The sequence below is a fragment of the Suricata suricatta genome, chromosome 8 (genome assembly GCF_006229205.1).
Source record: "Suricata suricatta isolate VVHF042 chromosome 8, meerkat_22Aug2017_6uvM2_HiC, whole genome shotgun sequence".
Taxonomy (NCBI): domain Eukaryota; kingdom Metazoa; phylum Chordata; class Mammalia; order Carnivora; family Herpestidae; genus Suricata; species Suricata suricatta.
The window spans coordinates 137,264,048-137,286,242 of record NC_043707.1 but is presented as its reverse complement, the minus strand read 5'-3'; the positions used below and the strand labels follow the sequence as shown (position 1 = coordinate 137,286,242).

Genomic DNA, 22,195 nt, shown 5'->3' with positions numbered 1-22,195 from the left:
TATCTTATATCTTATAAAAAATAAATCTAAAAACAAGATGTAAAAAGTAGAAATAATAAAAATGCTAGCTTCACATTGGCCTCCGTGCTGACAGCATGGAGTCTGCTTGGGATTCTCTCTCTCTTTCCCTCTCCCTCTCCCTCTCCCCCCCCCCCCTCTCTCTCCTCCTCCTCCTCCTCCTCCTGCGTGCTCGGTCTCTCTCTGTCTCTCAAAATAAATAAAAATTAAAAAAAAGAAAAATACTAGAAGAAAATATGGGTCCATATTTACATAGTGTTCAGTGTTCTTTTAATGACACCAAAATTGGGTAGGAAAAGGCTATAAATTGGACTGCATATAAATCCACCATTTCTAAGTGCTAAAAATACCATAAAATTAAAATGTAAATGGCAAACTGGGAGAAATACTTGCCACACATTTGACAGTGGTTTAATATCCTTAATACATAGAAGATCTGTTAATAAAATGAGTGACTGGAGATTACTGGTTAAGCAGTTACTCATTGAAATGGATTTATCTCTGCTTCCTTCCAAATTTTTGATAAAATGATAGAATCACAAGGGGTATAAACTCCCAAAGATAGAAAATATGGGAGTGGAGAAATGGTAGATTAAGGGATTGGACCCCCTCTCTTCCACGTAGAAAAACTGGACACAATTTACCAAAATTTATGTTGAAGGTAATGGGGAGCTAGAAGATGGTGAAAATTTATTTGTGAGGCCAAGGGTCTGTGGGAGGAGGGAAGCTCATAGACATACGACCAGATTTGAATCTACTTCTGCCCTAGAGGAGTCTGCTAATTCAAAAAAAGCAGGCAAGGAAGAAGCTGGAAAGCTGAACAGAAATTTTCATGGACTCAAGGGATTCGAGGGTGGGGGACAAAAACGATACTTCAATACCGATCAGGGAGGAAGGACCCTGGAAACTTCTTAGGCTTTGAGCAGAGGTCCCAGAGGCTTGCATGCTAGGAATAGCAGTCTCAGAAACACTGAAGTCTATAACCTCAAATCCTCTCTTTTTGATTGGATCAAGGCTTGATTGGATCAAGGCGATCTTGATAGAAATAAAGTAAATCCTTTCTGGAAGAAGACAACATTACCCAGAACCTCAAATGATATCTGCATTTATTTACAGCTGCCTCTGCACTCACCCAGTAGGTGAGAATTTAAGATCATTTGGCTGGTGGGGGCACCTGGGTGGCTCAGTTGGTTAAGTGTCCGACTTCAGCTCAGGTCATCATCTCACAGTTTGTGGGTTCGAGCCCCACGTCGGGCTCTGTGCTGACAGCTCAGAGCCTGGAGCCTGTTTCCGATTCTGTGTGTCTCTCTCTGCCCCTCCCCTGCTCATACTCTGTTTCTTTTGGTCTCTCAAAAAATAATTAAAAGTTAAAAAAAAAAAAAAAAGACTTTGGCTGAAACCAAGAGAAACAACAGACTATGGAAGTGGACCCACAGGGTTCCAGATAATGACAGTTTAGGAAAGGGTGATATATATAATATGTTCAAAGAAATGAAAAACAAGATTAAGAATCAGGGAACAGGAATTTTTAGAAAAGGAAAAAGAAAAAGAACCAGTTGTAAATTCTAGATTGAAGGATTATAGCTGAATTGAATTTAAGATCTTAATTGATGGACTTAACAGTAGATTAGTAGTAGCAATAAGTTGAAAATAAATATTCATAATGATGAGAAAAGTGGAGAAAGATGGATAGGAAATACACCAAAGAATGTATGATGGGAGATTCCGTGAAAAGGTTGAATGTGTATGTAATTAACATCCAGTAAGAGAGGAAGGAGGAATAGCACAGACGCAGTATTTGGAGAGAGAATTTTTTAGATCAACAAAAAATGGAAAGTAATCTGACCAGACCTGCACTGGAGGAAGTAATAGTAAAGATTTTTCTTCAGGCAGAAGGGAAATGATCCTGCCTGAGAACTTTAAGGTGCAGGAAAAGGGAAGGACAGAGTGAATGCAAGTGAATCGATGTACAGGACAGCAGTAGTGTCTCCTATGGCTTACGATATATACAGAATTAGACATATGTAGTAATAGCGTATAAGATGTGCGGATGTATATAGAGTTAGTAACCTGTGGCTTGGCATTGTCCAGTAAATTAATAGTAAAGAAACATGAATTTACTTAAGAGTGATAAATCAAGGATGCATGTTGTAATCTCTAGAAAATTCATCAAGAGGAAGAGAATCTGTACCTACCAAAATGGTAGAGAGGAAATCCAGAGGAGGAGGGGTTAATCCAGAAGGAGGCAGGAAGACAGAAGAAGGAACATAGAACAGTTGGTAAAGATAGGGAGCAAACAGTAAGGAGATAAATTTAAACATACGGTATTGGTAATTATGTGAAGTAAAAATGAGCTAAATTTTTCATTTAAATTACAAAGATTGACAGATTAGTTTAAAAACAAAGTGGACCAGAACTTCATGCTGCTTACAAGGATGCAGAAAAGTAGAGAGTGAAACGGTAGAAGAGGACTTAGCACCGAAACACTAACTGAAAGGGGAGCCTGATGAGATGAATGTGGTAGAGCTTAGGCCAGGGGAGCGTTACTAGGGACAAGGAGGGACAGTTCACAGTGATAAAATAGCCCCACAGTTCTACTTCTGTATGTAGCTCAAAATAAAGTCTCAAACACACAAGGCAAAAATCGACAAAATTAACGAAGAATAGACAAATCCAAAATCACAGTGGGAAATTTTAATATATTTCATTAACTGATAAACAAAGGATCAGGGTATAAAACATCTCAATTACATAATTATCACACTTGAGTTTATTAATCTTATTGGGTTTACCAGTAGATTAGACGCAGTGGGACAGAGAACTAGTAAACGGGAATAATAAATATTAAAAATGAACTACAGAATAAAGTGAAATACAAAATAAATAGGACACTACATACAATACCTAGAAAGTGTATTGTATTTTTTATACAAACATGGGACATTTATCAAAATTGCAGATCCCCAAAGTAATTCTTGACAGATTTGAAGAGGTTGAAATCACTTAGAAAGATATACTTGCTGTTTGAAAAATCAGTATAAATCACCAAGTTAATAAAGTAAAGCAGAAAGATAATGTGAAAATGTCAGTAGACACAAAAATTGCTCATGATAAAATTGAGCATCCATTTAAAATGAAATCCTAGAACATGTTATGACTAAATAGTAACAGTTCTTAATTTGATAGAGATTACTTAGAAAAATCCTATAGCAAACATCATGTGTAATGGTGGAATGTTGCAAAATTTTCCTTCTGAGACTGGGGGAGAAATAGTTATTTTCAGTGTTACCATTTTAAATCATTATTTTACTAGAAGTTCTACTTAGTTTAATAAGACCAGAAAAATAAAAAGCACAAGGATCAGAAAGTAATGAATAAAACTGCTTTTGTAGATGGCATGATTGCATACAAAGACAATCCAGAATATTTTCTTATAAATTAATTATGATTAATAAATAAGGTTGCAAGAATTTAGGTAATGCTGGACACAGCCAAAATTTTATATACTAACAACTAACATAATGCAATAAAAATATTTGAAATAACGTAATCAGACTTTTCAGGATTCATTTATAGAAATATAAGGTATCTGTACAGAAAACAAATACTGAGAAAAGTTAAAGATCTAAATAGAGAGAGATACCATGTTCATGGATTAGAAGACTCAATATTATAAGATGTTGATTCTTCTTAAATTCATCTATGCATTTAAAATTTTTTAAAAAATTTATTTACTTATCTTTTAGAGGATGGGGGTCAGAGAGAGAAAATCTTGAGCAGGCTCCATGGGGCCTGACATGGGGCTCAATTCCACGACCTTGGGATCCTGACCTGAGCTGATAACAGGAGTTGGACACTTAACCCAACAGAGTCACCCAGGTGCCCCCGTCTATTCGTTTAATATGATACTTTGAAAATGCCAGCAGTTTTTTTTCTTTTTTTGTGGAACTTGACAAACCGATGTTAAAGTGTACATGGAAATGTAAACAGCAAGGAGTAGCCAGAACACTTTTGAAGAAAGCACTGCGCAGACTTGCTGGCCTGTAGCAAGATGACTGTCTAGCTATGGTGGTGAAGGGCGTTATGTAGACAAGTAGACCATCTGAGCAAACTGGTTCAGACACAGATCCACTCTGATCTGGAAACTTGACTTTTTGCCCAGGAGGCACTCTTGAATAGTAGAGAAGGGACAGTTTTTTGAATAGTTAATTCCAACTCCGTATCAGTCTGGATCCAGTCAGGAAGCAGAAGCCAAACGGTACGTTGAAAGAAATGTTTAATATGAAGACTTCTTAACTCTAACAGGGAATCGAAGTAACGGGAGATGGGCCAGCAAGAAGTGAAGAGAGCACGACAGAAGCTAAGAGTGGCAGGCACAGAGCCGCTGCTGCCTCTGGGGCTGAGAGAGAGCCCCCAGGTCTGTCCCCAGGACCCAGACCTCGTCCTGAGGGCACGCTGTGGCTCACCTCAAGGCTGAGAGGCGGCTCTTGGCGTCATGGTGGTGGAGCTTAGTGGGCATCTACCCTCCGGAGCTGGGCAGAAGCGGCTGTCTCGTGCCTCCGGGAAAGCTTGTTGGTGGGGAGCTGTCTTACTGGAGGTTCCCTGCTGCAAATCCCCCCAGGGTGGCGGTGCTGGGGGAAGCTCCTGGCTGCCAGACGTTGCTGGCTGTGTGTGCTCCAGCCTCTGGAGGCCGGAGACGCTGCTGGCTGGGCGCTGGGTACTGCACGTGCTGCAGAGCTGGGTGTCAGAGCAGCCACCCGTGTTGAAGGAGCTGGACGCTTAAGTGAAAACATCCGGAAGGCCGTCTGGATCAAGATGCCAAGATGATGCCAGTGTTTTGTTCCCTGTTGGCAAATAAGATTATGGCATCTCCCCTTCTTAGTATTCATTCAGCATTTATTTAATGCATGTTGTCAACCATCCTCTCCACGCCAGACATAGAAGTGTGTTTGTTACCAGAGACTTGAGGGACAGAATAGACACTGACATCCAGTAGAGTAGCCAGCCGTTCCGTCAGGCAGGAGCGGCTCCGAGTCCCTGGGGACGGGTGTACACGGGTACAGTGGTGGTAAAGACACCCCGTGCCTTCAAAGGAAACAGCCATTGAAGCAGGTAGTCATAAGAATATGTGTATATTTAGAAAGTCCAGTGAAAGGCGATGAAGGGGAAGTGCAGGCTGCTCTAGGAGAGGGGGGGTCTGATTCAGATCGGAAGCCAGGAAGACTTTCTTACAAAGTGATAATTTTGTTCTTTTCATGGCTCGAGACAGGAGGATGAGGAAGGGTTGGCTTGATGAGATCGGTGATCTGAGAGGCGGTTCTGGACTGAGGGAAGGAGAGCCCTGGCGTGTGTGAAGCGGGCCAGGCTGGGGGCAGCTGGGGCCAGGCTGGGAGCGGCTGGGGGCGAGGGCGAACTCAGCCTTGCAGGCGGAGCGCAAACCACAGCACCCGCCGTTCTGTAGTTGCTGTAGCTTCAAAGAAGCTTGGCTATAAAGTGGAAGGTGGGGGTAGGGTGTAGAGGGGGGAGTCTTGTGTTTTGTTTTATAGATGGGGGACCAGTGACTTGTGTTGGAAGGGAGAGACCACGGAGAGAAGAGAAGGCAGTCGTCAGCTCAACAAATACTGGAATGTCTTACGCTAGGCCGTGTTCTCCGCTCTTGGAATGCACATAAAACAAAAAAAGATCTCTGTCTTCAGGGGGCTTACATTCTAAAGGAGGAGACGGAAAGTAAACAAATAAGGTGGTAAATGTACTGTAAGAAGGAAAACAGAACCTATTAGCGGGGAGATTCAGGAGCTGGAGGAGGGCGGGCAACTGGACATGGTTCAAGTGGTGCGGGCAGCACGATGGATCCGATGCCACTAGAATGCGAGACACGCCAGGGCAGGGATTGTTGTTTTAGTCACTCTTGGACCCCCAGAGGTTGGAGTGCTGTGTGGCGCATAGTAGGTGCTCAGTAAATGTGTGAATGCTGAATGATTCAGGATCCCGGGGATGGGAAGGAAGGAGTTGCGGAACAGCTCAGTCCTCTGGGTCCCCCTAACGCTCACACCCTGGCCTTACATCCTCCTAGCCCTTCTGACCCCCACAAGCGGTTCCCTGCGGGGGTCCTGCCGCTGAGCTCCGTGCTGGCGCTGTGTGCCTGGAGATGGCGTCAGAGACCTCAGGCTAAGGGCTCAGCCCCACAAGACTGCTCACACCCCACTTGATTGATGCCAGGGGCAAATCCAGGTTCTCCCCTGTGCTTTTGATAGGCCTGTGACCCTGTCCTTAGGTTTGATTAATTTGCTAGAGCGGCTCACAGAACTCAGGAGAACACTAATGTTTATCAGTTTATTTTTTTTAATTCTTAAAAGTGTTTGTTTTTGAGAGAGAAAGGCAGAGCATGAGTGGGGGAGGGGCAGGAAGAGAGAGGAAGACACAGAATCAGAAGCAGGCTGTAGGCTCTGAGCTGTCAGCACAGAGCCCACCATGGAGCTTGAACTCATGTACCGCACATCATGACCTGAGCCAAAAGTTGGACGCTTAACTGACTGAGCCACCCAGGCACCCCTGTTTTTCAGTTTATTAAAGGACATGATTTTTTAAAATCTTTATTTATTTTTGAGAGACAGAGAAACAGTGCGAGCAGGGGAGGAACAGAGGGAGAGGGAGACACAGAATCCCAAGCAGGCACAGAGCCCGACATGGGGCTCGAAATCAAGGACCACAAGCTCATGACCTTAGCCGAAGTTGGAAACTCAACTTACTGAGCCACCCAGGTGCCCCTATTAAAGGACATGATACAGGAGCAGGTAAATAGCCGTATGAAGAGATACACAGGGCGAGGTCTGGGAGGGTCCTGAGTGCAGGGGCTTCTGTCCCTGCAGAAGTGGGGGTAGGTCACCTGCTGTGTACGGATGTATTTGCCAACGTGGAAGCTCCCTGAACCCCCGTCCTGTTGGGGTTTTGTGGAGGCGTCTTTGTGATCAGTTGTTAACTTCATTTCTAGACCCTCTCCTCTCTCTGGAGGAGGGGGTGGGGCTGAAAATTCCAAGCTTCTGATCTTGGCTTGATTTTTCTGGTGACTGGCACCTTTCAGGAGCCACCCAGGAGCCCATGTGAAGTTGCCTCAAAGAACAAGAGATGCCTCACGTGCTCTTACCGTTTAGGAAGGCGCAAGGACTCCCGGAGCCCCGTGCCCCGGGTAGGGTGGAATCCCACACATCAGAACGGAAGATCACCCGTCGCTTAGGAAAATCGTAAGGGCTTGGGAGTTTTGTGACATGCAGGGTGCCAGAGACTAGTCTGTGTTTTCTGTTACCTCACATCGAGGGACCGAGATGAGATTAGTCGTGGATGAAGAGACATTGTAGGGATATTATTGCTGATATCCCCAATTCAGATTACAGGAGTCACCCCTTACCTGTGGTTTGCTTTTTGCGATATCACGTAACACACAGTCAGATGCATTCTGGAAGCTGATGATCCTCCCGACATTGTCAGAGGTCAGGCGTAGCCGAATGCTCTGTCGTGGTGCCCGTGTCCTTCTTGCACTTTGTGTCGCCCTGTAGGCATTTATCATCCTGCATCCTCGCAGCAAGAAGGGTGAGTACAGCAAAGGAAGGTATTTTGAGAAAGGCCACATTCACGTAACTTTCATTATAGCATATTATAGTTCAATTAAAAATTTTTTTAATGTTTATTTAGTTTTGAGAGAGAGCGAGAGCGAGCAAGGACGCAGGGAAGGGGCGGAAAGAGGGGGAGACACAGGATCCGAAGCAGGCTTCAGGCTCTGAGCTGTCAGCACAGAGCCCAACGTGGGGCTTAAACCCACAAACTGTGAGGTCATGAGCTGAGCCGATGTCGCCCTGTTACAGTTCAATTTCATTATTAGTTCTTATTAATCTCTTAATGTATAAATTAAGCTTTATCATAGTACATATATACAGGGAAAAACCTAGTGTATATGGGGTTCGGTTCTCTCTGTGGTTTCAGGCATCCGCTGGGGGTCTTCCTCTCAGATTAGGGGGAACTACTATAAATTATGTTTGCTTTTAGAGGATTTAACTATTCCGTTATGTTTTGAATTCTTTGAGTTAGCCTTGTTTCATGGCATTAGTTTCGTCCACTGTTTCTCAGTTATATGAATAATAATTTACAGATCTGCTCATCCTCTGGGGTATTACTCAGGTGAAAGGTGACTTTCTAGTAATTTAAAAATCAAGTTGGTATTATTTATTGATTTATATATTAAAATTCTTTTACAGCCTGTCTTGCTGCTTTAAAGTGGCGGTGCTGGTGGTGTCTGTGCACGCGTGCACGGCGGTGGTTTTATGTCGGTTAGACCGATTTCGCTCACGCTCACCCGCAGCGGTTACATACTGAGTTTAAAGTTACATCTTGCGGTTATTCTTCTGCTCCGTTAATTCAGCTGGTCCTTCAGCGAGTGTTTCATGTAGCCTTTGCTAAGTTTCACCTCGTGATGATCTTTTGTTTGCTTGAAATCGTATTGACAGACCATAACTCCTTCTTCTAATTTAGGTATGCACGAAGATTGCCCTTTATTTGTCAGGTCTTAGGCTTTTTATTTGAGGATTCCAATGCCGTATATAATGTTGTCCTAGCTCAAGAAGATGTAACTTCTGACTGATAAGTATCGGGCGTTCCTTTGTTGAAAAGAATTTGATACAGATGTTTTAAGACGGTTTCGGTTGTAGCTGGAAGGTGGCTTATATTTGGAGGACTTCGTCTGTGAAGGAGGGACCAGGAGCCCACTGACTCGCCTCCATCCGTTTTGCCGTAGGGAATCTACCCCTCCCGTAGAACCCACTGTTCTAGATTTCTCTTACATACAACTATACATTTAATTACAAACATATATTTTTAATTACAGAGATAAAAAGTGATCATTGGAAGCGTGCTAACCCCAAAGGAATGCAGAGATTAAAAACTGAAACTTTTTCTTAAAATCTACACCCCAGGAGATAACCATTGTCAACAAATTGATTTAAATCCTTCCCTGAACTTTAAAGATGCATGTATGTAAATCACGTATGTGTGTAAGATGAATATACATGTGCATGTATGTGTGTGCTTACGTGTATATGTATGTGTGACTACACACATCCCCCACACCAGTGCACACACAGGATCCCGCACGCCTCTTGCCTGACCAGTCTTCTGCGCATGCCGCCGTCTGCTGCGTTCATTTCCCACGCCGGTGTGTGCGCGCGGGCGTCCATGACTGCGTAGCCAGGGGTGTTATTAGTACGGATTTAAACCAGTCCCTAAGGGCTTGTCCCAGCTTCTTGCTCATGTAATCAGTGATGCACTTAACGTTCTTGTTCTCATGTTTTTGCACACTTCTCTGGCGAGTTGTTCGTCCAAGAGTGTAAACACGTGTCGGTGCCCTCTAGAAGGGCTGTAGCAGTGTGTATTCTCAGTGGTTGAGTAGGAGTGTCCGTTTCCCCAAAGCCTAATCAACGCTTGGTTTTAACGTTCTTTTCTCAGGCAAAAAGTACGTGTCTGTTAATTTGCATTTCTTTGTACATTCCTAAGATTTGGCATGTTGTGGCCACTTGTGTTAATTTTTGACTTGTCTGATCATTCTTCTGCCCTTTTCTTTAGTTGGTTCTTCATCTTTTTCTTTCTGACTTCTTTGTTTTTTCTGTAAACAAGTGTGTGTGTAGTTTTTCCATGGCTAGTCACCCGTACCTCAGTCCTAACTTTCCGGACTCATATACATCGTTCGGGAGGCCCGTGTGTCGTGCACTCAGACTTTGACTCTTCCGGGCCTCGACCCTATCTGTTCTCAAAAGATCTTTCAAAAACCGGAGTGTGACTTCATTGGCTTCTCTGAATGGTCTGACACCGGTTTCTGTAAGCTGAGGTCACAATCTCTTTTTGCTTTTGGCAGCAAATGCTGTGGGCTGATGAAGAAAATGAATTAAAGCGACTTTTCTTGCTCCCGAGAATAAAATTGAAATGATCGCTAACCTTCATTTCTCGAGCTGTTGTTTCCCAGCTTTCCTCCCATCTGGGAACACATCCAAAAGTAATAGTATTTCCAGGGTGCGCCGGGTTAGTGGGTGAGTTCTCTTGAGGTCACAGCCCACCGGGCAGGGGTCTGGGTGGCTCGGGGCCCTTGCAGAGCGTGAAGGGCTCAGTGCCTGGAACCCGCGTGTCATGAGTGGCATGTCACTAGGGAGAGCTCACCTAGGTTAAGGTGCTCTAGCGCTAAATAGTTTTCATTGTAGGTCATCATAACCTCGTATGGAGTCCACATTCTGAGAACCAGACTTCTTTTAAAACATTTTAATTGTGGTAAGTGCACAGAACGTAGCGTGTAAGCGTCCAGGTCTTTGACGTGCCGCACGCTCACCTTGCGCCCGTCCCCGGCACCCAGCTCCCGGACGCCTTCCTCTTGCGGAACTGGGGCTCTGCTCTCTTTAAACAGTAACTCGTCCTCTTCCTGCCCCAGCGCCTGGCAAGCCTCTGATCTCCTTTCTGTCTCTGTGGACTCGACTACTCCGAGTCCCTCATGGAGGTGGAATCGTGCAGTGTTTGTCTTCTTGTGTCTGGTGTGGCTCCTGCGGTATGATGTCCTTAAGGTTCGTGTGGTTGTGGCGGTGTCAGGATGTCCCCCCTTTCATAGGTCGAGCAGCATTCCGGGACGCATGCGCCGCACGGCCTTTCTCCATCCGCGGGCGAGGGGCACCCCGCCTGCTTCCGCCGTTGGGTGTTATGCTGGAGAGCCAGACTTCTAGAAGCCTTGTCTTCCCCCCCCAGTTTTTGCCTGTCATTCAGATACTTCAGTCTGAATTTAGCTTCCATTTTTCTGCTGAAACTTCTTTCTTACATCACCCGTGATCTCAGAGTTGTTTAATATAAGGAGCAGTTTTTCAGGCCTGCTTGATTTGGTTTCTCAGATGTAGCCAGACAAGTTGAACACACCGTTTCCCTTGGCCTCTGGGACAGTGTGCGCTCCTGGCTTCTGTCCCTCGTATGGCGGGGTTCCCGGTCTCTGCCCTGAGTCTAAGGGTAGGATTTCCTCCGGGCTGGAGAGTAGTCCTTTCCTGTGTGACTGCTGCTGAGTGTGGATTAATTCTGAGAATCGAGGGCCTTTACATCTTGAATTCCATTCTTTCTCTGAGTGACACCCCCAGCCTGTCCCCTTCGTCGCCCCCCCCCCCCCATCCATTCCACAGACTTGGGCCCATCCAGGCCCAGCGGGTTTCTGAGCCCAGCGCTGCGCCAGAGCCGCCTCCCTGGTTTCTGTGCCGGAGGGTCTGCCGGGCTAATCAGCGAGCCTGGAAAAGAACGGATTGTCTTCCTCTCCGTCTCTCCTGTCTCAGTAAGGGCTCCAGTCAGAGGTGAGGGGTGGGGGGGCGCAGTTTTAAAATAAACTTCTGCAGTCAGAGTAGGTGTCGATTTACAGAAAAGTTGCAGGAATATTTCAGGGGGCTTCTGTGTACCCCCTGCCAGCGTCCCAGCCGGTATGGATGCACTGTTGTAAACTCAACCCCACCCATTGTGGTTTCCCCCTAAAGTCCGTTTCTGCCCCAGGACCCATCCAGGACGCCACACTGCATTCAGTCAGGGGTCCACAGGTGCCTCTGGACCCTGACGGTTTCTCACATTCTCCTTGTTTTGCTGTCCTTGACAGATCACGTATTTTCTATGTCCCTTGCGTTTGTCTGCTGCGTTCCTCACCACTAGGCCGGGGCCCGGGTTTGGGGGAGGCAGACCCGGGGGCACGCTTCCATTTTCATCACGGCGTATCGGGGGTGGCTGCTGTCAGCGGACTCCTCTCCCACGGAGTTAACCTCCGTCACCCGGTGGAGATGGTGGTGATCAGCTTTCTCCCCTGTAACGTTACTGGTTTTCCCCCTCAGGGGCCATTTTGACCCCTCCTCCGTTTATTCTGCATTGAATCCATACCTACTGGCTCCATTTGCAAGTAACTTTTCTTTCTGTCCAAATCACTTTTTACAGCTACTACTGCTCTCTAAGCCACCATTATCTGGTCCTGGACTGCTCTCAGGGGCCTCCTGGCTCCTGTCCCTGCTTGTACCCTTGCCTCCTCCCAACCCAGTCTCCACCCAGATGCCAGAGTGGTGTTTTATTTAATTTAATTTAATTTATTTATTTAAAAAATTTTATTAAATTTTTTTAATGTTTATTATTGAGACAGAGAGAAACAGAACATGAGTGGGGAGGGTCAGAGAAAGAGGGAGACACAGAATCTGAAGCAGGCTCCACGCTCTGGGCTGTCAGCACAGAGCCCGAGGCGGGGCTTGAACCCACAAACCATGAGATCATGACCTGAGCCAAAGTTGGACGCTGAACTGACTGAGCCCCCCAGGTGCCCCTAAATGTTTATTTTTGAGAGAGAGAGACAGAGACAGAGTGTGAGTGGGGGAGGGGCAGAGAGAGAGGGAGACACAGAATCTGAAGCAGGGTCTGGGCTCTGAGCTGTCAGCACAGAAGTCAGACCCTGAACCGACTGAGCCCCCCAGGCGCCCCCAGAGTGGTCTGTTAAACAGGCAGCGGGGTTGCAGTACACCTTTCCCAAGTCCTCCGATCCACTCCCCGTTGTACGTGAGATGCCATCCCGACTGCTCAGCGTGGTCTGCCAGGCCTGTGTGCTCTCATGTCCGTCACCCTCCAGCCACCCTCGGCCAAGCCCCTCTCTCTTCGATTCCTGTTCTGTCCCGTTTCTTTTCCCCGAGTCCCTCTTGCACTGTCAGCTGCTTCCTGCCATGCTGCCTTTTACATGTCATTTCCTCTGCTTAAAAGATGATCACCCTCCACCTTGTCCTTCGGATCTCTGCTCTATGTTAATTCCTCAGGGGAAACCTACAGGCCCCCTTGCGGGCTGCAGGGACACCCCTGCGGGGGTCTCCACACGGCCTTGCACCCTTGCGCAGTGTGTGGGAATCCTTACTTGCGGGCCGAGGCCTCTCTGCCCTTCACCTTGTGCCCCAGGCACCTCTTGTACTGAGCCTGCCCCAGAGTTAGGTACTCAGTAAGTATTTGTTGAATAAATTAAATAGATCTGGCTTTTACTAAAAAAATTTTTAAATTTATTTTTGAGAGACAGAGTGCGAGTAGGGGAGGGTCAGAGAGAGAGAGTGATACAGAATCTGAAGCAGGCTCCAGGTTCTGAGCTGTCAGCGCAGAGCCCGACGCGAAGCCCGATGCTTGAGATCATGACCTGAGCCGAAGCCAGATGCTTAACTGACTGAGCCACCCAGGCGCCCTGACTAAAATTTTTTAAATTTTTATTTATTTTTGGCAGAGAGAAAGAGAGAGAGAGACAGACAGACAGCACGTGAGCAGGGGAGGGGCAGAGAGGGCGACAAAGAATCCAAAGCAGGCTCCAGGCTCTGAGCTGTCAGCACAGAGCCTGACGCAGGGCTCCAACCCACGAACCGCAAGATCATGAGCTGAGGTGAAATCGGTTGCTTAACTGACTGAGCCACCCAGGCACCCCAAGATCTGTCTTTTATGTAAAATAATGGGTAGAACTGCAGAATGGAAAACAAGTTTACCTTCTTTTTTTCAAACATGCAAATATGCAAATAAGTCTTTGAATTTAATGCTACCATTTCACTGCTTTAAATCCTATCTGTATTCTTTTGATTTTTTTTAATGTTTATTTTTATTTGAAAGACACACACACACACACACACACACACACACATACACACACACACCCCAGAATCTGAAGGAGCCTCCAGGCTCTGAGCTGTCAGCACAGAGCCCAGTGCTGGGCTTGAACCCACGAGCCATGAGATATGACCTGACCTGAAGTTGGATGCTTAACCAACTGAGCCCTCCAGGCGCACCTGCCTATATCCTTCTAAATGCATCGTTAAGGGTCCTGTGATGGGTCCAGCGGTGGATCTAGAGGTGTATATTCACCTCAAGGACTTGCCTATTCATTTATTGTGTCCCCAAACACGTGCAGAGCCCTGTACAGAGTAGGCCAATGGGAACCTTCCATACCCTCTGGTGCTAGGTCATGGATTCGGGCAGATCTGGACAGATTGTAGTTTGAATTCCAGCTCTTCCATTTTTAAGGTCTGTATCTTAAGCTTAACCTTTTGCGCGGGCAGAAATGGGGACAGCATTTTCCCTCTAGTAAACCTTGGAAAGAATGAGATAAGAAAAAGAATATAAGATGATCAGGATCATAATCACTGCAATCACACAGCTAATGTTGATTGCTTTTTAGGTCCTAAGCACTATGCTAAGCAGCCTGTATTACGTACTGTCATTACTTCTCACAGTAACCCTATGAAGTAGGGGGGTCATTATCCTCATGTTGTCAGTGAAGACAGTGAGCCTCAGTAAAAAAGGAAATACTTTGTCCAAGGTCGCGGAAGTAGTGCTAGACCTGTTCCGGGAAGTCAGAGCCACGTGACCTGGTTTCTGGCCCGGGAAGGACTGACTTCACCGTGTCTTGTGAAGCCACCGACCTTTCAGTGCAGCTTCATTCTTTTGGACTTTAAAGACTTTTTAGGGATTGGTTGGCATTTAAAAATGTTAATAGTTTTGAGAGAGAGGACTTGTTCCTTCCCTGTCCCCTTCGGCAGCTCCGATGTGGTGACCGACACCTGCCTGTAGGAGGCAGGGCGCGGGTGGGGCTGGAGGGGTGGTTGGACCCGCCCGGGCGGTTTCTCTTACAGCGACGGCCGGGACCCTTGTGGTCACCCTCTCCTGGCCCTTTTACCACAACTGCAGCCCGTGCACTTCCTCGTTCCATGCACCAGCCTGTAGTCTCCCTGTGACAGGACTTGGAACCCATTTTTACAAATGACTTGGTTTAAATAAGTAAGAGTTCTTCAGTCTGAAGTTTGAGAATCCGTGAAAAGAGGAGATGGGAAAGGCCGGAGTCTTAATGATCCTGCTTATCGCGCAGGAAGCCGGAGGGCAGTTGGAGCGAGCTCAGGCACGCATGGCCATCAGGCTTCGAAGCAAGCGCTATACACGTAAAGTACACCGTGGACCAGTCTGTTTTCTTTTAGTTTTGTTCCTTATAAATTTGTATTTGGGGGAATTTGGCATATATTGTCTTGTTCTTTTTCCCTAGTGGGATAGCATCAGAAAGGAATGGGTCTTGGCTACGACAAGCTGACATCATATAAATCATACTTGAAATCATATAAATTTCAAATCTGCAGGAAGAAATGTGAGAATACTTGGTGAATTTACATGTCAATTGCAAAGCTAGGAGTATGTCTGAAGCTGATGTCATCATTTCAGAGAAACTGTCAGAGTGCTCGGAACTTCCATTTAGAAAACCTGGTCCTAGAGTTGGGGCTCAGTGGCTCAGCAAAAGAGGCCCCCCCCTCCCCCTTGCCTCTCAGGCTTCTCTGCATGGGGACCACAGCGTGGCCGTGTCGCTCCAAGGGTGTAGGGCGGGGCAGCGTGCCCCCTCGTTCTTAAGTAGCTTTTTGGAGGTTAATTGGCATGTCACAGACGGCGCGTCCTGAAGTGTGCAGTGAGGAGCGTGCGTGTGCAGAGGCCGCACGGCCCTGCTCCGCCGGCGTGAGCGCGCTCGGCACTCTGAGTGCTTCCCGGGGGCTCTTTGCGGTCCCTTCCTCCCACGCTCTTCGTTCTCTCCTGGAGCCTTTGAGGCTGTTGGGGGGAAATGACATTGTTGAAGATAAAATCATAGGTAGAAAGGTTGTAACCTGTAGTTTTGGCTTTTGTTGTCTTCCCGGGAACTAGTGGAAGGCGCGTGCTGATCGTAGGTATCGGTTGCTCCGTCCCTGATAGAAAGTCTTGAGAAAAAGACACAGAGGTCTCTTCAAACAGACAGTGTTTGAGGAGCTTGACCGAGCTGCATTTCCAGAAAAGGTGACGAAATGGCAGAGACAGTGACAGTTGTCGGAAAGGCACAGAGGACCAGATGCCTTTTATCCCCTTAGTTTCTCAGTTGATGGTATTTCTGACAAACGCTGCTGTCCTGAAGAGTAATAGGAATGTGATCCCCACTTACGTGAAGTGGATAGAAACTTAGCTCAAGTGCATTTTTATTTGAGTCTGTTTTGTTGAATGACATGTTGGTGGTTTATTTATCGGTATTTATAGGTAAAGATTGGTTTTTTGTTTTTGTTTGTGGTTTTTGGGTTCACGCTGCAATAAACTCTTGGTTGGCCATTTCTCGTTTTCATCTCTGCACATACTTGCTGAGGTCAGTTTCTGTTGTGGAAAGCGTCCTGCTGTGGGGTTACTAGACTTTGCGCAAAGAAGTGTAAGGTGGGGCTCTCTAGTGATGCCGTTCCCAGCTGTCTCCCAGCCTCCTGCCTCTGAGTTTTCTGTGCGCTTTATTTTTCATTTCTTTTTGGTTCTTCTCCGTGTTTTGTTTTGTAAGTAACGTGCTTGAGGTGAAATTGCCAGCATTTGTATTACGATTTAACGTCATTAGAAATGATGTTCTTTGTCCTGTGTTTGTTTAGTTGAGAAATGAGCCCGTTCTCTGTGCTTAACAAACGCTAGCTGCTCCTTGGCGAAAATAAATAAATAAACATTGACTAGAATACGAACTGAGTGGGTTGCAAACATGCCCCTCTGGAACATGGTCTGGACCCTGAGAGCTTAGTGTGGGTGGGGGTTTCCCTGCAAAAGTAGTTGTCGTGAGAACTCTGACCGCCTGACGGGCTCGGGGGAAGCTCCGTGGTTTGTTTATGTGACGTCATTGCCCTGCGCTGTGGCAGCAGAGTTTTCCAGCTTAGAGATCGCCTTTTTTTAGAAAAAAGTTTTTATTTATTTTTGAGAGAGAAAGAGGGCACGAGCCGGGGAGGGGCAGAGAGAGAGAGAGGGAGACACAGAATCTGAAGCAGGCTCCACGCTCTGAGCTGTCAGCACAGAGCCTGATGTGGGGCTCGAACCCACGAACCGTGAGATCATGACCTGAGCTGAAGTTGGACACTTAACTGACTGAGCCCCCCAGGCGCCCCAGTTTTCCAGGTTAGATCGAGGACAGCGTGCGTGTTAGTTATGCCCCGCAAGTTTTAGGAGGTAGTAGGATTTTTGAGCGTTTCTTGTCTAATTCAGTTACTGGCCATCAGTTTGGAAGGGGACTGTCTTTGCAGTAGATGAGCACTCTGGACCCCTTGAGGCAAAAGCGCCAGTTCTGCGGGAGGTTTGTTTCGGGTTGAAGAAGCCCCCTTAGTCTTTGCGTGCAGCGGCACGTATAAGTTCCGTCCCCTTGTTGTCAGCCATTACTCGGCCTCAGGGAGGAAAAGGGGGCTCCTGGAGGAGGGAGATTGGAAGATGGCAATTTGGTCCCTGAGCCACTCTGTCTAGGGCCCAGGAAGGCGGCTAGGAAAATCTTCTGTGTCCATCAGGTTTCATCTTGGGCCAGTCCTCTGGACAAAAAAAGCTACTCAGGCCCCATCGCTTTTAGAATTCTGAGCCAGCCTGTTGCTTCAACAGATTTCAGGTCAAGTTGACAACTGCCAGATACTGTTTCTGTGGGAACGTGTGTATTTCCAAGTGCCTGTCTCAGCCAAGGGGCTCTGGCGACAGCGTGTGCCCCCAGCTGTGCCCTGCCCCTCTCCCCTCCTTTTGCACGGTCTGTTATGCTCCAGGACCCTTGAGTATTAGGGATGTACTGACTCCTGGTGGCCTTTCCTTTCCTCCACCCCCATTAACATCATTTGAAAAACACTGGGTAAAGTCCTTCTAGAGGATTTTCTTGAGCTACATGTAGTGTTACTTATCGGCACAGATGTATCCAGAGCCGCTTGTTGGTCAGAGCCTGTGAGCTTGCAGCTGGGGGGAGTTCTGTGTGGGTCTGTTCCGTAGGCCACGGTCATTTCCATGGACCGATCTGTAGGAAAGTGCTCGCTGGCACCGGGCGCGCTCCCTTGCTCCTGGGCTGCCGTCGCGTTGGCGTCGGTTGGCATCTCTGCCTTTGGCAGGGCTCACACTGGTAGAAAATTTGACCTAACATCTTTTTGTGACTTGGTGAATTTTAGAAGTGACTTAGAAGACTTTAGAAAAAGTCTCTATAAGGATTCCGTCCTCTTGTTTTTAAGAGGAAATTAGTTAATAAATATGCATGTTTTGGTGAAGGGGTATATGCAGATATTTGACCAGAGCAGATATACTTCTTGTCACTTTATTTATTTCTTAAGTTTATTTGTTTTGAGAGAGACTGTGAACAGGGGAGAGGCGGGGGGGGGGGGGGGGAGAGAGAGAGAGAGAGAGAGAGAGAGAGAGAGAGGGAGAAAATCCCAAGCAGGCTTCTCAGTGTCAGTACTGGGGCTCGAACTCACAAACTGGGAGATCATGACCTGAGCCGAAGTCTGACGCCTGACCCACTAAGCCCCCAGGCGCCCCTCTTTGTCATTTTGATAGGAGATCTTTTAGTGAAGCCACCTTGACACCGTTGGCTTGTTGCCTTCTGCTGCAGACCTGAGCGCCAGCCCCTAGTACGACACGGCCTGTGTGTGACGGGCAATCAATTCCGGCCGCGGTGCCCCCCGCCGCCTGCGTGCCTCCCAGCAACAAATACATATATGTCGGGGCACCTGGGTGGCTCAGTTGGTTAAGCGGCCGACTTTGTCTCAGGTCATGATCTCATGGTTCATGGGTTCAAGCCCCGCTTCAGGTTCTGTGCTGACAGATAACTCAGAGCCTGGAGCCTGCTTTGGATTCTGTGTTTCTCTCTCTGTCTTCCCCTCCCCTGCTCATGCTCTGTCTCTCTGCCTCTCAAAAATAAACAAACATTAAAAAATATTAAAAGAAATACATATGTGTCAGACTTTCCAAGAGACGAGCATTCCCGAGAAATGAAATGCTGGCTTACTTTTCAGTAGCTGTGGAACTTAAAAAAAAAAATCCCATTTTTAGAATCGTGGCCTTCAGGCACTAACACACTAATATCTGGTGCATGCAGCTCTCTGCACGTTCTTTGTAACAGAAGCTAATCGGGGGACAGAAATCTGATGTTTGTGGAGTTTATTTATTGATTGCTCTCAGCCATCACAAAGAATATGCCGTTCCTTTTAATAAAATCCTTTCGGGCACTTGTCTCTATTTTTATATGGAAGTATCTTTGGAATTTGGTTTGAACAAGGTAAACTCACATGTCAAGTGCTGTGGGGTGCAGTGCAGCCGGGGGCCTGGAAGAAGCGTCGCGCTTAAACAGGGCCTCTGTGGCTCCGCACGGAGCCTGTCATTTACCCTCTGCCCAGAGCCACTGTTGGCCCCGCCCCCTGGAGCCTGCCTTCCAGCAGGTGCTGCGGAGGGCGGGTCCTGGGATCAGTGGGTGCTCCTTCCCTGCTAGCGGGCCGACGGAAGCTTCCTGCTCCTGCTCGAGCCCACTTCCTTCCGTAGTGAGAGCAATATGGGGATTGCTTGCTGTGACTGCTAATTGTCACGCTCGCTGTCCCCACGAAGTGGGTTCGGGAGGCCCAGGTGGTAGCTCGTGTTGCAGAAGAGCACCTTAGCTCTCTGTCCTTTTTAAAGCCAGCAGCTCTGAGTTGTTAACGAGGAAGATGAGTAAATAGTAAGAGAAAATTGGAGCCTAAGCTGTCGGGTACTTTTTTCGTGGTCAGATACTCCTCTTGTCAAGCTTCTATTAATTCGGTGTAATTCCATTAGAACTAGCAAGTTATTTTGCCTCAAATGTCTTTTTTCCCCCCTCGGTGCAGTGAGAGTTGAATGTGAGAACGGATCTTAATAGATGGAGTTACACAGTTTATTTTATCATGTATCACTTTATTGCCATCTTCTAGAACATTGTTATACTAAATGTTCCAATAATGGAAATTTTATGCAGCTACTTCAAATGAAACAAATTTGCAAAAACTCAATTTTGGAACTCATTCCTTGAGGAGAGGAGAAAAAAAAAAACAAACTCGCCACACTGTGACCAAATTAGGTTTCTGATATATTGGCAACTTCTCCACCACTGTCATTTCCAGAAAACAGGGTGTGGGGTCCAGTGGAAATGTCAGTATTTCACAGTCACTTATAATTGGAGATGTTTTGGGTTTTAATATGTTATACGGTTATATTTCTGCAAAAAATTTTTGTTGGTAACAGGTAATTGAAATTTGGTTTTGGGCCTAAATACAAATGGCTCTGCACGGAGTCACGAATGACTTGTGTTCAATTACAGGGGAGTCTTCTTTTCAAGAACTTGATTTTGAATTCTCGGAGATGTTAGTTTTACTTACTAGCGCTCCTTTGTTTTGCAGAGATCATGACGCAGCCGCCCTTTTGGATTTCTTTTTAATAATGTGTGACCCTTCACCTTTGATCCCCTGACCTGCATTACCTTGGTAACCATTTCATTTTTTAATTTAATTTCATTTTTTAATTTTGGTGTACAAGCTGTAACATTTCATCTCTCAAAGTGTAACACGCTGATTTCCTCAAATAGAGATACCCCTTTGAGCGATAAATTTGCAAAATGCTGTCTTCATTTTCTGTATTAAAATTCATTTCAGTTTTTAAAATAAAGTGTAATTTGTGTTTTCATCCTTTTAAAATTTAAGTTTAGCGAGTGCATTTCCCCATACAGTATTATCTCCTTTTCTATTCGTGTTCTGCTGTAGCTCAGCTAACTGGGTGATCACACATAACTCACATACACAGCAGGCGGCCGCCACCCCCTCGTTCCACACACACCCCTTCCCCGTCCGCACACCCCGTCCGTTGCAGATCCCCTGCGCTCTCTCTCAGAAATGGCGGCAACTTGAATTTACTAGTCTTCGCTGCCACGTCCTACGACCCCGGGTTACGTTTTATATTCTCGAGTGTTACTGGGACCGAGAGTTGAGCCCCTTAGTTCTACGCATGGGCTAGCACATGAGAAGGTCGTGTTTCCCCCAAAATGTGCCTTTCCCCTCCTTTAAGATGTGTCTCGTTATTTGAGGCATAAGTTGAGGACAAACAACATTTTTCACATGATCCGAAGTGTCCTTTTGTCCCTGCTGACGCCTGGGTGGCCAGCTGCAGCGCTCTGCACCCCCGATTTTGCTCTATGGCATATGCTGTTGGGGGGCTTTCATTCAGACAATTTTAACTGTATTCTGTTTTTCAGAAAATTCTTGCTCAGAAGCAAAACAAACCAAAGTTTAAAAATAAAAATCAAAACTTGAGTTAATTCTTTGAACTGGCAGGATATTCCTAAGAAATCATGTTCTTAAAACACACACACACACACACACACACACACACACACACACACACCACAATCATGTGAAATTTCTTAGCCTGGCCTGCTGAAGCACAGATTATTTTTTAAGTGTCTCATTATTTTATTCTCGAACATTTAATGTTGATGCTTTAATTGCACACAGCTGAAGCCGCTAAATGAGCACTGAAATGGATTTAAGTCCTCTCTGAGCTTTGTTGATACCTATAAAAGTTTATGTCATTCATTAGAACCACAAATTAAAATTGGTTGTAGTGAGCTGTTCATTGGAGATTGGAACTCTCAGGAACACGTCTTCAGGCTTCCTGGCTTGTTTTTGTCTGTTACACTTACTTACCTGCCAAACTGCCTGTGACCTTGGCGATCTCTTCACAGACTTGCAAAATACCAGAGCTGAGAAATACGGGTCTTGTGATCCCACAGCCGGGCGGTACGGGGACTGGCGGTCCCGATAGCTGTGAGCACCTCATTTGTTGCCTTGCATTTTAAGGTGGTGGTGGTGGTGGTGGTGTTAAACGAGAATGCTTTCAGAGTTGTGTAGCCATGTTTTCCAGGTCCCACCCAGTACTTGGTCCTCTGATGGGACTTCCTTCCCTGCACCGCAGGAATTGTGCCTGCTTGAGCGTCCGAGACTCTGAGGGCTGAAAGGGGCGCGTGCTCCCTGTTGACAGAATCAGGGCCTCTTGACATCTTCCCCGGAGGCTGCCGTGTCTCCTTGACAGTCAGATACTTCGTCCATAAGTCCGGCAGGAGCTGGAGAGTCGGAAATAGGGGCCCAAGAGAAATATTTTTATTGCGATATTTTATTTTGCAATTAGGTCAATTAGATTTTCTTTAAAGTTTCTGCTTAATGCATTTTAAGATAACTTAATTTTTCAAAGAGAGCTAGCGTATGGACATACTTATGATTTATTTTTAATAAGCATTGCTTATTTGCTTAGTATTTAGGAATTCTAGTAAGTTGTAAGCCACACAGATGTCGTTTTTTTTTTAAGCACGATTCAGAGAAAA

At 46.2% G+C, this 22,195-nt stretch overlaps 1 protein-coding gene across 1 annotated transcript in view; it reads left to right on the top strand.

The window, feature by feature from the left end:
* Nucleotides 1–20,505, top strand: part of LOC115297793 (calmodulin-binding transcription activator 1-like) — a 60,821-nt gene extending 40,316 nt beyond the window's left edge. The window contains exon 6 of the mRNA XM_029945923.1: nucleotides 20,223–20,505. Coding sequence (XP_029801783.1) covers nucleotides 20,223–20,260 — 38 coding nt within the window. The 3' untranslated portion in view covers nucleotides 20,261–20,505. The remainder of the gene's footprint in view (nucleotides 1–20,222) is intronic.
* The last annotated feature ends 1,690 nt before the right edge of the window (nucleotides 20,506–22,195 follow it).